This window comes from Hevea brasiliensis, chromosome 7 (genome assembly GCF_030052815.1).
Source record: "Hevea brasiliensis isolate MT/VB/25A 57/8 chromosome 7, ASM3005281v1, whole genome shotgun sequence".
Taxonomy (NCBI): Eukaryota; Viridiplantae; Streptophyta; class Magnoliopsida; order Malpighiales; family Euphorbiaceae; genus Hevea; species Hevea brasiliensis.
The window spans coordinates 11985775-12001524 of NC_079499.1; the positions used below are offsets into that span (position 1 = coordinate 11985775).

Sequence of the window (15750 nt, forward strand, 5' to 3'; positions counted from 1 at the left end):
ACCTAGAGATAAAATTTTAAGTGCTTTAGTTGGTTTGCAAAAAGGGCATGGTGTTGAGAGCTATTCTAGAACCTTTTGATAGTTTCAGCAAAATGAGGGTTCTCCCATCAACAATCTAGACTTATAAAAATTGCTTTGGGCTCCAATCAGTCATACGAAAAGAGGATAGCCATACTGGGTTGTGGTCAGAGGTTTCGCAATCTAGAGCACACAATTTTAGGTGAAGGAAGGCTAAAATACACAAAGGAGACACAAAACATCTATCAATTCAACTCATGCATTTAGAGTTCTACCATGTGAATTTCCTATCCTAAAGATCCATCTCCATAAACTGTAAAGAGTGGACAAAATCTGAAAAAGTCCTCAATCCCAAGGTAGAGAAAGAACTCCCTTTTCTCTCTTCAACTTTAAGAATATGGTTAAAATCGCCCACGATAATAAAAGGAGTATTTGTTGTAGCTGCAATAATACTATTAAGTTCACTCCATATAGAAAATTACAAATTAATATCAATTAGTGCATAGACAAAAATAATAGAACAAAGAAAACTGTTTGAAGAGAACTTCCCATTAACCATAATCTAGTTGTGTGAGGAAACAAAATGAAGCACATTGAAACTAGCCTTTTCCTAAGAAACAAGTAAGCTGCCAAAATTTCCAAAAAGAACTCGACATAAACTAACCAACATCAGTGATGCCTCAGAGACTTCTAACGGTCATAAAATTAACCAAGACCATTTTAGTTTCAAATATACCTCAAATATTGATGTGGTTAGACAAAATAAGTTTCAATATATGGCATTTCTTGTTAGCATGACCCAATCCTCTTGCATTCCAAGCAACAATAGAAGCCATTTATAATTTATAATAAGGAAATAAGCAACTTCCATAGAGATAAATGATGCTTAGAGGAGAAAAGAAGAAAAGGGACCTAGTTGTTATTACCCAATAAAAGAGCTACCTCACAGCTGAGCTGGTCTAAATAAAGTTGTGCCATTAAACTATCAACTATAGAATATGACAAACTAAGTGTTTTGCCTAAAGAAATAGTTTCCCTTACTTCATCATCCATATCAAGATTAGAAGGCATACCATGTTTCTCATGTCTTGGTTCCTTATGAGTAGAGTTCATTTGATATATATCACTATCCATTGGACAATTCGAAGTCTTACTCTTTTCTGAGTCACTATCCTTTGGTGAGTGGTTGTCTTATACTTCTTGGATTTATCTTTCTTAACCCCTTTAAATAGTTTAGTTGAGTTATCTAGAAGCTCTACAAGTGATTTGTTCTTTTTGTGATGCTTAAGGAGCCTTGAAATTTTAGTGCATTCTTAGACTATTAAGGCTTCAGAAGAGTGGGTTGGGCCAGGCCCAAGCCCAGGCAAAGGAATCAAAGCCTTGAATTTGAATCTCTAGCTAGGATTGGTGACAACCCAAGGCTAGATAAACTAGCATTAGAAGAATCTAAGAATGATGGCATTCCATTAACATGTGGAGAAGCAACAGTAGATTCAAAGAATTCTAGGTTAATGGCTGATTGTGAGTTATCAGTTATGACATTGTCCCTAGAGTTAATAAAGTCAATTAAAGGGTCACCATAATTGAGGTCTTCATGCAATAACGAATCAAAGTCCTTATGCACATTGGGCAGATCGACATGTTTTGAAACTGTTCCCTCATAATTGGATTATGTAGCCATGCAACCATCTTCAACAATGGGTAAGTTTGGAGAACCCGATAAGGCCCTAATATTATTTGAGGAGCTCAATAGGGAAACATCATACGCATGCTCAACTGCACCATCATAGCAAGCATTGGAGGATGCTAGGGAGTATGGAGAACTAGGGCTAAGCGGTGGCATGTTAACTTTATGACTTAGGAAAGCTTCGCAACTAGGTTCTTCAATCACAGAAATATGATACTTCTCCTCATTAACATCAATAAAGATTATCTTATGAATAAAATCCAAAATGGATATGGAAATTAAAACCCTTGCAGCCTTTTGGAGGTATAAAGATCCAAAAAGATGAATTCCCCACAAAAACTACTCATCCATATGAAAAAAAATAGGAGTACACAAATGCAAAGGAACCACATGACAATAAATCCAAATAAAGCTATTGGACGACATAAGTTTATGCTGCCATGGCTGAGTACTATTAAAATATTGATAAAGCCAATCACTCTCAAAAGAAATGAACAATTCCATCTCCATTTTATTTGCAAAGGTTAGAAGGATATCAGCCCCACCTAATGGAGTAGTGAAATAGAAAACACTCCATTGGCTTCAAGAGTTGCCCAAATCATGAGGACTTGCATTGCATGTTTAAGAGTTCCTACTGCACTTCTTGCTAACCATTCCTGATTCTCAATTGGTGGTTCATAAATGCCACTAGATATATACCTTCCTTTTAGTAGGCTAGGACAAATATCAAACTCCTCCAGATTGGAATCAATGTGTGGGCGCTTAGTATTTGCTCCACCAGCATCAACGTTAGTCTTTGATTTGTTTGCCATCAAGTTATGCCTTATAAACACTACCACTAGCCTATATGTGACATTCCCTATTTTAGAGGGCCCATTCCCCCCCTCAAAAAGGTTTCTCCAACTTCTTAGCATCTCTATTCCTCTGTCTTTCTCCTAAAGGAAAATGTTTTCTCATATTCCTTTGATGAAAAGCAAGGAAGGCTCTAAGCTTAAGTACACCAATCCATTAGCCATTTAGATACTATAGGAAAACCGGAGAACTCTAGTGGTTATGGAGTCTTATGAACCCGAACTTCCTGTTTCTTCTTGACATCTTCTTAGGAATGAAGATATCCTTTTATCGGCCATGATGATCTAAAGAAGAGCTTCCAGAAGGAGTCAGTATTCCATTCAGCTAGGAAGTTCTCAAAGTAAAGGTTGTGGGTTGGCTAGTTTTGGGTAGTGGAAGAAAGGGAGGAAGAGTATTAGAGGAAGGAGATTCTTTCGTGACCTTTCTCTCTCCTCTTCTGAACCTTTAGACTAGAAGCCCTTGATTGTTCTTGGTAGCTTTTTTTCCTGATTCATCAATTCAAAACATTAGCAAGTTTTCTACTGTGTTTTATTTAAAAAAAAATTAACTAAATCTTATCAATTGAACATAATAAAAAATAAGTTTTAACATTAAGATAAAATTATTAAAATAAAAAAAATAAAACAAAATTACAAAATTGCATGAGGGATTGAATTTCTTTTTAACCTTTGGATTTTTTTTTTTTATAAATGGATCTTAACTATACATTATTATTATTATTATTATTATTATTATTATTATTATTATTATTATTATTATTATTATTATGGCATCTAAATTGATTCCCCAAATTAACACAGAATTGGATTCCAAAAACTGGATTTTCTGCATCAAGAATATTGTTTTGGACTCTATGGGTCGTTGATTACTTTCATTTCATTTGCATTTACTTTTTCTTTGTCTTTTTGTGTTGAAAGCTAACCAATTTGTCCATAAGAATTATATAATCATGGATTTCCTTGTGCCTCTTATTTTCATTTGATCTTATTATCAGCAACTTGGCTTTCCTCTGTGTCCTTTTTTTGTTTTAATTCTTTTATCTTCTAAATACAAACCTATGTCCTGGATAATGTTCTTGCAGTGCCGGCGGTAACAATAGAAGCAAGATTCAAGAATATCCACCAGGAATCAAGCACCATGGACGGCCTGCCACAGGAAATTGCTCTTGATGACACTATCATGATTAACCATAACTTCTTTAATCCAGGTTATGTGGGTATGTCGATTTTGGCGAAGCAACACCCTCTTCTTGTTACTATGCATCTCCCTCGCATGAACAGGTGTATGATTCAATAGATACAAAAGAAAAAAAAGTGTTAGTGAGTCTCTTATCTACAAAAGACAAGCAGGCCCAATTGATTGGAATTGAGTCCAGAGATGGGTTAACACTTTGAAATTGAATTCAGCCCACCAACAATGTCCAATAAATTTAAATCTATAACCAATTTTTTTAAGAGCTTTCTAAACGAAACTTCAAAACAACTAAATTAAAAATCTAAAATAGTACAAAATTACCATTTTCTAGCTTTTCACAAATTTGATTATGATCCTAATGTTTAAAGATTTATTTCACATTAACTTAATAAAGTTGGGAAATATAACAATGATTTTGTATGGATTCTTTTATTATTTTGAAGAGAGGAAAAATAGGTAATTAGAAAAATATTAAATAATATTTAAAAACAGAAATTACCAAAAAAAAAACCTATATTTTCAATTTTTTTATAATTATACCCTATATTAATTAAATTCTAAACTTTTCAACTTTTATTAATTATATCCTACTAGCGCTGTTAATTCACTAAACTTCTACACGTCAAGCCAATGATACGTAGGGTATAATTAGAAAAAATTAAAAAACATATGATTTACTAGATAATTTAATTAGTATAAAATATAATTAAAAAATTAAAAATACAAAGTTTGTCCTTTTTTGGGCAATTTCTCCTATTTAAAACTACATATATCAACTACATCACCCTAATTATTATAATAATCTTACATTACTATATCAATATAAGCAACTCATATAAAATATAATATATATATATATATATATATATAAAATTTTTCTCTCAATAGAAATAATTTTTTTAAAAATAACATTAGGCTCCTCTCTCTCTCCACCTCTCTCTCAAAACAAAAAACAGTTCTCCTTCTCTCCATAGTCTTCGGCAAGTTTTTTTTCCAGATGGAGGTCTGACCATCTATGGCTGTCAACCTTCCCCCTTCCTCATTTTCCTTCAGTAGTGTAGCTTTTTGTTTGTTTTCTTCTAGTCTTTTCTTAGTCTCCATTATGGAGTTTCTAGTGCCTCTCTTTAGAATGGGGCTTTTGTTGGGTATAAAAGGAGGCTCTGCATGTTGAAACTAGTCCCCTTATAGGTTGTTATGTAGCTCTTCGAAGCAAGTATTGGCTGGCAGTTAGATGTTGGTACCATTCCTAGGCACCTTTGCCAAGCTCTTTCTGAATTCGTTCGACATGGCCCTAGTCCCGTTTCCTCTCTGGTTTGCTACTTTTTCCTGATTTCCCTTGGGCTTGCATGTGTTGAGTAGGGTGATTTTGCTCCCTTGTATGGTTGAAACTACAGTTGCCTTGCCGATCTCTATGAAAGCTGATAAAGAATCTGCTAGAGAAAATGATGTTGAGATTGGCAGCTGATGAAGGTTGGGCAACCAGGTCTGACCCATCCAGCCCAGGATTTTTAGAAATTGGATCTTTTTGTTTCTAGCCTTGGGTTTAATGTAACAGTTCTTTTATGTAAGTTTGAGCCTTGTAACCATTTCATCTAATGAAATATATTTTCTGTTAAAAAAAAAAACAATTTTTATTATTTTCAAATAATGAAGTTCAGATATATAAAAGCCTACTCCAAATGTTTATACCCATCTGACTTGACTCATTTACATCTCTATTTTAAAGAAATCAATCTCATTATGTAAAAAAATTTATTGGCAAAATGGAAAATATTTTCAGGGTAATATTGCTTTTTGTTAGTTGTGAACTAGCATGGAGTTGGTTTCTAACCATAATTTCTGGCAAGAACTAAACAGTTGGAGATATGCTATAGTTTCTCTAACACTTGGCCTTGAATTCTCAAGCAAAGACGGAGATGGGTTTGAGGTGTAGAAAAGTTTCACAGAATGGCGAAAGGATAAGGGATAATGAAACAGAAAGAAAGTATAGATTGTTTTTTTGGGTAAGTGGTGAAACAGAGAAAGCCCTATGCAACAACATCAGAAACCTTCACTTTTGTCCTCTTCTTATGCATGGTATATAATATTTCATTCACAGCATATACAACAATATATGTAGCAGTACTGTGAGAATGTGCAAGGACAGTTTTGTATCCTTTTTCAAAGTCACTTTCGCTTGGAAGTACTATGGGAAATTTCCAGCAATCTCAATTGATGAGAGAGTTTCATGGAATGTCAAATTCATAATATATATAATTTTTGAGCCTTATAAATTTTTATTATTTGAAAGCATTTTAATTTTTTAATGTATTTAATTTTATTTTATTTTTTAAATCTCAATTCCTCTATTTAATGAGTTGAAAAATTAAAATTTTTAAAAATTTTACTTTAAGGATTAAATATATTCTTCTAAATACATATTTAAAATGTTAAAACCTTGAGAAAATCTCTTCATAAAACTTCTTAAAACAGAGGCTGAAACTTCTACTACACTATAAAATTTTCCCTTGTTCTTGTTAATTAACTTCCACTGCATGCTTTAAAAGAAGAAAAGTTGTGTTGTTGAAATTAATTAATTGCCATCATTCCCCAAATTTTTATGAAATTCTCATGGATAAAATAGGTGAAAGAAATCACAAAAATATGTTTCTAGCCAGTTCTGGAATCCCACTTTTCCTAGAAATTTCTTATAAAAAAAATCACATGGCCTTGATAAATAACTCTCATTATTATTACTATTATTAATACTCTAATGTTATGCTTTTGGACCTTTATGCTAAAGATTAGCTACATGTACAGACTGATGATAGTGAAATGTCATGTGTATGCATCTTCCTGGGCTAAATATTTGTAGGGTTTGGTTTGGCTAGTTCCTTTGATGCGCTCGTACTTTGCACATCAACTATGCTCTCCATAATTTTTTATTCTGAACTTCAGGCATATTTAATTTTGTGGGTCCCCTTTGTATAATCTTTTCTTTTCACAAGGATGATTCCTGGCATCTGCTTATGCAAAACTCCATGTATGATCACATACAGGCCCAGCTGCCACCTGTAGCAAGAAAAAAAAGAAATACATAGTGTAATATATAATATTAGATTATCTTTTGTCATATTTCTTCTTGTTATTGAAGGCTACATGTTGCAGGGTCCTTATCAGTGGGGACATGTATCCATTGACAAAGAATAGGATTCATAAATTTTGCATTTTCTGCTTATCATATGTACCTTTTATGCTAGATTTGAACGGTGGTGATTGTTAGGTCCATCAATTTACTTTCCCCAGTCTGAAAGAGAAAACCATCTTCTCTTTTATTTTTTTAATTTTTTTTTTCTCTCTTTTTTTCTCGAAGGATTTTTCAAATGGTGGATCCCATAATCACTACCAATTTTCCTTGTATTTCTCGTCCTCTTTTTTAACATTTATTTGATCTTATCAAAGTCCACCATGTTTATCTCCATCTCCTAGCCTACCCTTCTTTTCATGATCGGTTGATCCTTATTTTTCTGTTCTTCTGCAGAATTTTCCTCCCTCCCTCTCTCTCTCTCTCTCTCTCTCTCCTCCTAGTCATGGACTTGTTGTATGTTGAGAACCATGCCAAGAGGAGGAGGAAGATGAGGAGCAACCTCGATCAGGATGATCCACCATCAACTGGAATGGAACATCTACCCCTTGAGATCGTCCATGATATACTTTCAAGATTACCCATCTCTTCTTTGGTGCAATTCAGGTGTGTTTGTAAAGCTTGGAGAGCCTTAGCACAAGATCCTCACCTTGTAAAATTCTATCTCTCAACTTCAACAACCAACGATCCTTGCCTAATCCTTCACTGCGATTTTCCCATCAGGAACCAGCTTTACTTCGTGGATTTGGCTGCTGCTCCCCACCAAGGAAAAGACAAGGTAAAAAGAATCAATGCACCCTTTTGGCCTATGATGCCTGAATTCGATGTGGTAGGCTCCTGTAATGGTTTACTTTGTTTAGCTGACTCGCTATACAATGATGCTGTTTATGTTTACAACCCTTTCACTAGGAACCATGTAGAGCTCCCAAAATCGCTGAAATATCCTGACCAAGAAGTGGTTTTTGGGTTCGGATTCCATCCCAAAACTCAGGAATACAAGGTAGTAAAGATTGTATACTATAGGAATGGTCATAGTAGTTACCCTCGAGCCCGTAGGCTCGTCTATTCACAATCTGAAGTCCAAATTCTAACTCTAGGCGGCCCCAGTTGGCGGAGTCTAGGCAAGATATCATACCAGCTTGTTCGCCGCCCGTCGGAGGCCTTGGTTAATGGAAGACTTCATTGGGTTAGTCGACCCCGGAGATATAACCCTGCTCGGCGGCTAGTTTCACTTGACTTGGCTGATGAGCAATTCAGGGAAGTCCCGAAGCCAGACTGCGGTGGCCTGAGTAAATGCAACTATCATCTTGTTGTGCTGAAAGGGTGCCTTTCTGCTGCTGTGTATTGCAGCTACGGAAGATTGGAGATTTGGGTGATGAAGGAGTATAATGTGAAGGAATCTTGGGTAAAAGAATACAGTATTGGAGCTTATATGCCAAAGGGATTGAAGCAAAATCTTGACAGGCCTTCCAAGATTTGGAAGAATGCTTTGAATGGAATAGTTGTTAGAGTTTTAGGCCTTTTGCAGAATGGTGAGGTTTTGTTGGAGTACAAAAGCAGAGTTCTTGTTACTTACGATCCAAATCAAGGAAAGTTTAAGGACCTCACATTACAAGGGATACCTAAATGGTTTCAAACAGTGGTTCACGCAGGCAGCCTCAATTGGATTAATACTCCCATTGATACATAGAAGTTGATGATGATTTCTTCTCCTGTGAGTTTAAAAATCTTCTGCTCGTGTTCATTAGTGTCGTATTATCATATCAAGTTAATCACATCCATGCTTAATCAATTAATTCCTTGTTTGTATAGATGAAATTCAATCCATTACCAGAAATACACTCATTCTCTATTGAATCAGCAAGATCTTTCTTCAGTCTTAACCAATCTCATTGCTTAGATTGAAATCCTCAGGATTATTTTGTGAAATGTTTCATATGATTCTATGGAAATCTCAGAACTTGTAATAATTAGATTGTCCTCATTCAAGAGAAGAAAAATGGTTGATCTGTGTACAAATAATAGAGTTGAGATTGGAAAGAGCAAAAAAGTCAAAAGTCTCCAAGTAAATTGCCCTGTTTTTCAAAAATATAGACCACATCACATGAGATTGAAAGTGAAAACCCAATTAATTTTCAAACTTGATGAACCAAATAATGTTGTTTTATCAAAGTTGGATCTTAGCCTAGTACCCATTTGTGTTCATCTTTTTGTCGGTTCAAATCATTAGAAAGAAAATAATTATGGGTTAGGCAAGTGAATGTGGTATTTGATTCATGGACCATTAGATAAAGATCAACCTCACATCAGCCACCTAAAAAAAGGCCTACCAGCACTTAGCTAAAATTTTTTTCTACAGAAGACACCAACCCACCAGCAGAATATAACATTTTTATATTAATAATAACAACAAACGAAACTACATTAAGAAATACCTCTAAAAATACCCCTTTTTTATGCCTCTTTTACTTAGCAAATAACATTAATTTGCTCAAGAAAATTTTCCTCAAAGTCACTGAAAAAAATAAAAAAAGAAAGAAAGAAAGCTCCAATACAAAAGAAAGCTTGCATATAGCTAGAAAGATTCCCTTTGAATGGAATTCTTTTCCTTTGAAAATTATGTAACTTCGACAAACTCTTTAATTTTTCTTTCCTCTTTCCCTATTTTCACTAATCAATAATACACTATTGAGTGCTTTTGTTTATGCTAGGCCTATACACTCAACCAATTAATAATTGACATATTATTAAAAAGTGATTATCTATTTAATTAAAAATTGACATATCACTAAAATAATTGTGAGTTGTACAATAAAATATGATGGTCTCATTGCAAAACATAATTTTTTTTATTTTTTATTAATTGAGTGTATCAAATAATTATACACCATACTATATTTAATAATTTTCCTACACACTCCCTATGCCTTTAGTGTTGTTTGCACCTTTATTTTCCTTTTCTTTCACCATTCATTCAAGAAGCATAAACCTTTTTCCTTTTCCTCTTTCAACCTTTCACATTTTGAGCTATGTGGACATAATTATTATTTTTCTTTAAAAAATAAATGAAACTTAAGCAACTAGCAATTAAGCTTTGCCGTGATAATAGAAAATCCCCCACTGCACGTTAACAATTGACATCCTTTGTTGATAATCGGTCCCCTCTCATATCCAAAAGCTTGGAGGAGTTTGGGTCAACACTCACATCTCCTTTGCTTGCACTTTGCTTTCAATCAAACATACCCAATTCTCCTTCCTTTTTCTCCTAATATTTGCGTTATTTTTAGCATGTTTGGTTCCAAGATAGATTTAAGGATGCCTAGACGTAACCAAACAAAGAATCCATTACTAAGGTATTATTAAATCATGGAATTACAAAATTTTATTTTCTATGGTTTACTTGCTCATTCATCCACTGCATATCATTGCCATTCCTACTTCTCATTACCTTCTATATTTGTTTGTAGTAGAAAGAAACTAAATGGGCTACCAAATGAAAATATATCCTTAATGATGATGACTTTGCTGACATGCGCGTAGCCCAGTTGCCATGGCACCCTTGTAACAATGTAAGATTTTTTTATATATATATAAGCACGATATTTTATGGATAAAAGTTAGAAAAAAAACTTAACATAAATAAAACTACTAAATCCCGGTTAGTAGGCCTCTTTTAGAGAACCAACTTATAGTAATTTATACTAAGTAAAAAAAATGACAAGATTACGGAAAAGGTTCCAAAAGGAAACCGATTAAAACCACACAAAAGAAAACCCAATAAAGCAAGGAAAATTCTAAAGAACAACAGCCTAAAAAAACAGATGCACCAGCAGGCAGTATTGCAATTATTTCTAAATTCAGCAGATCGGAAAGGAAAGGCAGCTACTGAAATTTATCAATTCCAAAGAAACATAGAGAACCCATCCAATGAACCAGTCAAATGGGAACAATGCAGCGGCAGAATTCGATCAATTCCAAATTCGAAAAGCAACCAGCCATAGTTGGAGCCTAAGAGTTCAAGTTTCAAATCCCTATGTTGTAAAAAAAAAAATGATACTGACTTTTATATTTGATCTTTAAAAAAATGTGTATATTCGCATCCCAAAATAAATAAATCGTAGTATAGAATTGAGGGTAAATTGCATACTTGATCATCAAATTAGACACTGCAGTTTTTGATATCTTTAAATTAAGAAAAGATCGAAACTGAGTTATGATTTAACTGTTAAATCAAAATTAAGAACTTAGCTTCTTGAATTTGGTGGACAGAGCAGTCTTCCTTGGATTGCTTATCATAAAAGAAAATTGAGTCTGGTGTCAAGGATGGCTGTCAATGGATTTGATGTTACAAAGTAAAGGAAGCAAGGAAAAGAAAGAAAGAGAGAAAGAATTAAAAGCTGCAGCCTAGCTACTAGGAACCGAGGATTGAGATTTCGAAGAGTTTCCACCAACATCAATAGTCTTGTAGTTATAGGTGAGACAATAAGAGCCTGAACTTTGTTTGAGGCTTCTTCCTGGAATTTTCCTTTCGGGATTTGATAGCTTAAACTTTGTTTCTTCTGGTTAGCATCTACTTCCTGCTCTACCACATCATTAGGCATTATGAATAAGTTGATGACTTCCAACTCGAGTAGACATCAGAGAATAAAAGAACATAGAACTTTCATACACAGAAGCTAAACATGTGTAGACCTTGTATTAATCTTAAAGAAAGTAGAGTTTAATATTGGCAAGTTTGTGTACCTTGGTCAACCAACACGGAATTAAATAAACACCAGCACAATTTTACGTGGTCTCTCCAGGACCAAAAATATTTTTCATGCACAGAAGCTTTGGGAAATGAGAGCAATCTCTATGTTCATGCAGCCTTCGGTTGATGCTCTAACCCTGATTATTGGTGCTTCTCAGTCGCTTTAACACATATTTTTCACCAGTAAGAAGCTCTAACGATTCATCAGGTGGCAAAGAATAAATTAAGAGGCTGGAAAAACAAATTAAAGGTGTATTTTAATTCAATAGCCTAAATAAGATATCCAGATGGTATAATTTTACGAAAGAATAAAAAAAGATGCATAGCATAGACTGGTAATGAAAGAAGGGGTCTATTATATTACCATTTGTATAATCACAACAATCATGGTGACCTACACTTAAATTCGTTTCCCAGCTGTTATTGAATTCTGTAGCAACATTTAAAGCATCCATCTAAGGGGATCCAACATTTAAAGCCTTATGTGTACCTTACTCTCATACCACTTTGTTGAACATTATTGGAAGCATATTAGATCAAGGACTTGACTAGATGTACAAAAATTTGTATACAAAAATGTACAAATGGGGTAATTCAGTAAATTTATAGCACTTTTTTATGTGCAATGTCTATTTAGCCCTTTATAATTTGAATTTCAAAATTTATAATTTTTCTCTCTTCTATTATTGGTTATCCAATCAAATACCACCAACTCTCTAACCAATTATGTTTCACCAATTATTTAACCAATAAAAGACTATCCCGCGATTTATTTAACCTATTAGAATTCATCATTCTTTTAACATATCAGAATCCATCATTCTTTTAATCTATCAGAGTTCACTATTACTCTAACTAATAATGGCACATCTTAACCTCTAATTTCATAACTTATTCTTAAGTAAAAGAATCCATATCCATCTAAAGCATTTTCTTCATATATTCATTTTCGATTTTTTCCCGAACTAAATTTATATTTTCTATCTCAAACATCTTTTAAGTTCTATAACAATGGGAAATGATCTGATTTTCAGAAGAGGAAAGAAAAAAGGAAAATATTATGTTATCTCTAAAATCAAACAGAATTATCTGAAAAATTCAAAATAAAAATTGAATCGAATCAAATTTCTATAAAAATTAAACTAAATTTTTTAATTAAATCGGTATTATTTCAATCTAAATTGAATAATACTCACTTTTATCTAATTAATTAATTATAATGTACTTAATCATAATTACTTGATTTATGATTTATTTCACTGGTAGTTACTTGATTAATTGATCTAATTAATTATGATTTATGATTTATTTTATTATAGTTACTTGATTTATGATCTAATTAATTAGGTGTTTGATTTTCACGAGAGGAAAGAAAAAAATAAAAATATTATGTTATCTCTAAAACTGAATTGTATAAACCAAAAAATTCAAAAATAAAAACTAAATTGAACTAAATTTCTACAAAAACCAAATCGAATTTTCAAATTAATTATGTCTGATCAATCAATTATTTCAGTCTGAACCAAATAATGCTCACCGCTATCTAGTTGATCATGTTGTAATTGATCATGGCTGATATATGCACTAATTGGATATGATCTATTTGATTAATTTATAAAATACTTATTAGTACTTGATCTAATTGTTAATAGTTATTTGATTAATTAATTTAGTTGATTATAATGTAGTTGATCATATTTACTTGATTTATGATTTAATTGATTATGATATACTTGATTAATTGATAAAATATCCGATAATACTTAATTATAATGTAATTGATTATAATTAATTGATTTAGATCTAATTGATTACGAGCTACTTGATTAATTAATAAAAACACCTGATAGTACTTTATTATAATCTAATTGATTATAATTAATCGATTTAAAATTTAATTGATTAATCATTACTTGATTAATTGATCTAATTGATTGTGGTGTAATTAATCATAATAACTTAATTTATGAACTAATAGATTAATAGTTACTTGATTAATTGATCTAATTATTAATAGTTACTTGGTTAATTGATCTAGGTGATTATGATCTAATTTAGCATAGTTACTTGATTTATGATCTAATTGATTAGGCGGTCCGATTTTCACAAGAGGGAGGAAAAAAGAAAAAAATATTATGACATCTTCAAAATCAAACTGAATAAAACAAAAAATTCAAAACTAAAAATTGAACCGAACAAAATTTCAACAAAAAAAGAATCGAATTTTCAAATTAATTCGGTTCGATCAGTCAGTTATTTCAATCTAAACCAAATAATGCTCATCCGTATTAATTGTTTATAATGCAATTGATCATAGTTACTAAATTTATTATCTATTTAATTAATTGATAAAATATTCATTAATGCTTATTATGATCGAATTGTTAATAGTTATTTGATTAATCGACCTAATTGATTATGATATAATTGATTAGAGTTACTTAATTTATAATATACTTGATTACTTAATAAAATACCCTATAGTATTTAATTATAATGTAATTGATCATAATAAATTGATTATGATCTAATTAATTAATTGATAAAATATTGACAGTACTCGATTATGATCTGATTGATCATAGTTACTTAATTTATAATCTAATTAATTAAGCGATTTAATTTTCACAAGAGGAAAAAAAAATATTATGTTGTTTTCAAAACCGAACTAAATATATCGAAAAATTCATAAATAAAAATTAAACCGAACCTGAATTTCTATAAAAAAAACTAATCGAATTTCTGAATTCATTTGGTTCAGTTGGTTATTTTGATTTGAACCGAATAATGCTCACCCTTATCTAATTGATTAATTAATTATGACATAATTAATCATAATTACTTGATTTATAATCTAATTAATCATAACTACTTGATTTGTAATCTAATTGATTATGATTTACTTGATTAATTGATAAAATATACTATAGTACATGATGATAATGTAATTGATTAAATTGATTTATAAGGTAATTGAATATGATATACTTTATTAATTAATAAATACTTAATAGTACTTGATTATGATGTAATTAATCATGGTTACTTAATTTATGATGTAATTGATTATGATATACTTAATTAATTGATAAAATAACTGACAATACTTGATTATGATGTAATTGGTTATAATTGCTTGATTTATAATCTACTTGATTAATTGATAAAATATCCAATTGTATTTGATTTATGATCTAATTGATTATAGTACTTAATTTATTATATACTTGATTAATTAATAAAATACTCAATAATACTTGATTATGATCAATTGATCGTAGTTACTTGTTTAACATCTAATTGATTAATTGATCTAATTGTTAATAGTTACTTGATTTATTTATTCAATTTATTATGTTATAATTAAGTATAGATACTTGATTTATGATCTAATTGTTAATAGTTAATAATTAATATAATTGATCATAGCTACTTGATTTATGACCTAATTGGTTCAACGGTTACTCGCCCGGATGGGTCAACTCTAGTTTATTAAATAAATGAATTAAAGCTTGAACCGAATCAGTCATTGGCCCAATTCTCATTTAAATCGATTTAACTGGTCCGATTCGGTTCAATTCTAGCATACTATATAAATTAATTGTGATTGGTTGAATTTTTAGTGTAGTTAGACATAAATTATTGAATTTTTGGTAGGCTATAATTGGTTGAGAGATTAATAGAAGCTATTGATTAATTAAAAAATTGATGGGATATGATTGGCTAAAAGATTGATAAGAGCTAATTGATAAAAAAAAAATAAGAATTATGATTGGTTGAATTTTGGAGGGAAATGATTTTGATAGGAATTAAATTAATTTAAAGTCTAAATGACTTAAGGATAGAGTAAACTTTTCATTTTATTTATACAACTTTTGTAAGCATTTTTTTTTGTACACCAAGCATTTTCCTTAGATCAATACTACTTTATTGAGAGAGGATTAACACATAAACAAGAAGTTACAAAGAGAAAGAATACTTAAACACACAGTATATTATTATATTTCATTGCTCCACTTTCACTCTACATCTTTCTTTTTCTCAATCTCTCTCTCCCTACATAAACGCATGTACCATAGGGGTATATATAGTAGTCACAAGATACCAAATACATAGAACTTAGTC

General features: G+C 31.6%; 1 protein-coding gene across 2 annotated transcripts; it reads left to right on the plus strand.

Moving 5' to 3' along the window:
- Nucleotides 1-6905: 6905 nt before the first annotated feature.
- On the plus strand, nucleotides 6906-8758 carry LOC110638808 (F-box protein At3g07870). Of its 2 annotated transcripts, XM_021789494.2 has the most exons (2): nucleotides 6906-7481; nucleotides 7599-8758. In XM_021789494.2, exons 1-2 carry the CDS (start codon nucleotides 7321-7323, stop codon nucleotides 8563-8565), a joined length of 1128 nt encoding a protein of 375 aa, XP_021645186.2. In that variant the 5' UTR covers nucleotides 6906-7320; the 3' UTR covers nucleotides 8566-8758. The 2 variants fall into 2 exon arrangements, with proteins under 2 accessions (XP_021645186.2, XP_021645185.2); XM_021789493.2 differs by having other exon boundaries at nucleotides 6915-8758.
- Nucleotides 8759-15750: the final 6992 nt, after the last annotated feature.

Coding starts and splice junctions, on each gene's coding strand:
- LOC110638808 (XM_021789493.2), top strand. CDS start 7,321: ATGGACTTGTTGTATGTTGAGAACCATGCCAAGAGGAGGAGGAAGATG.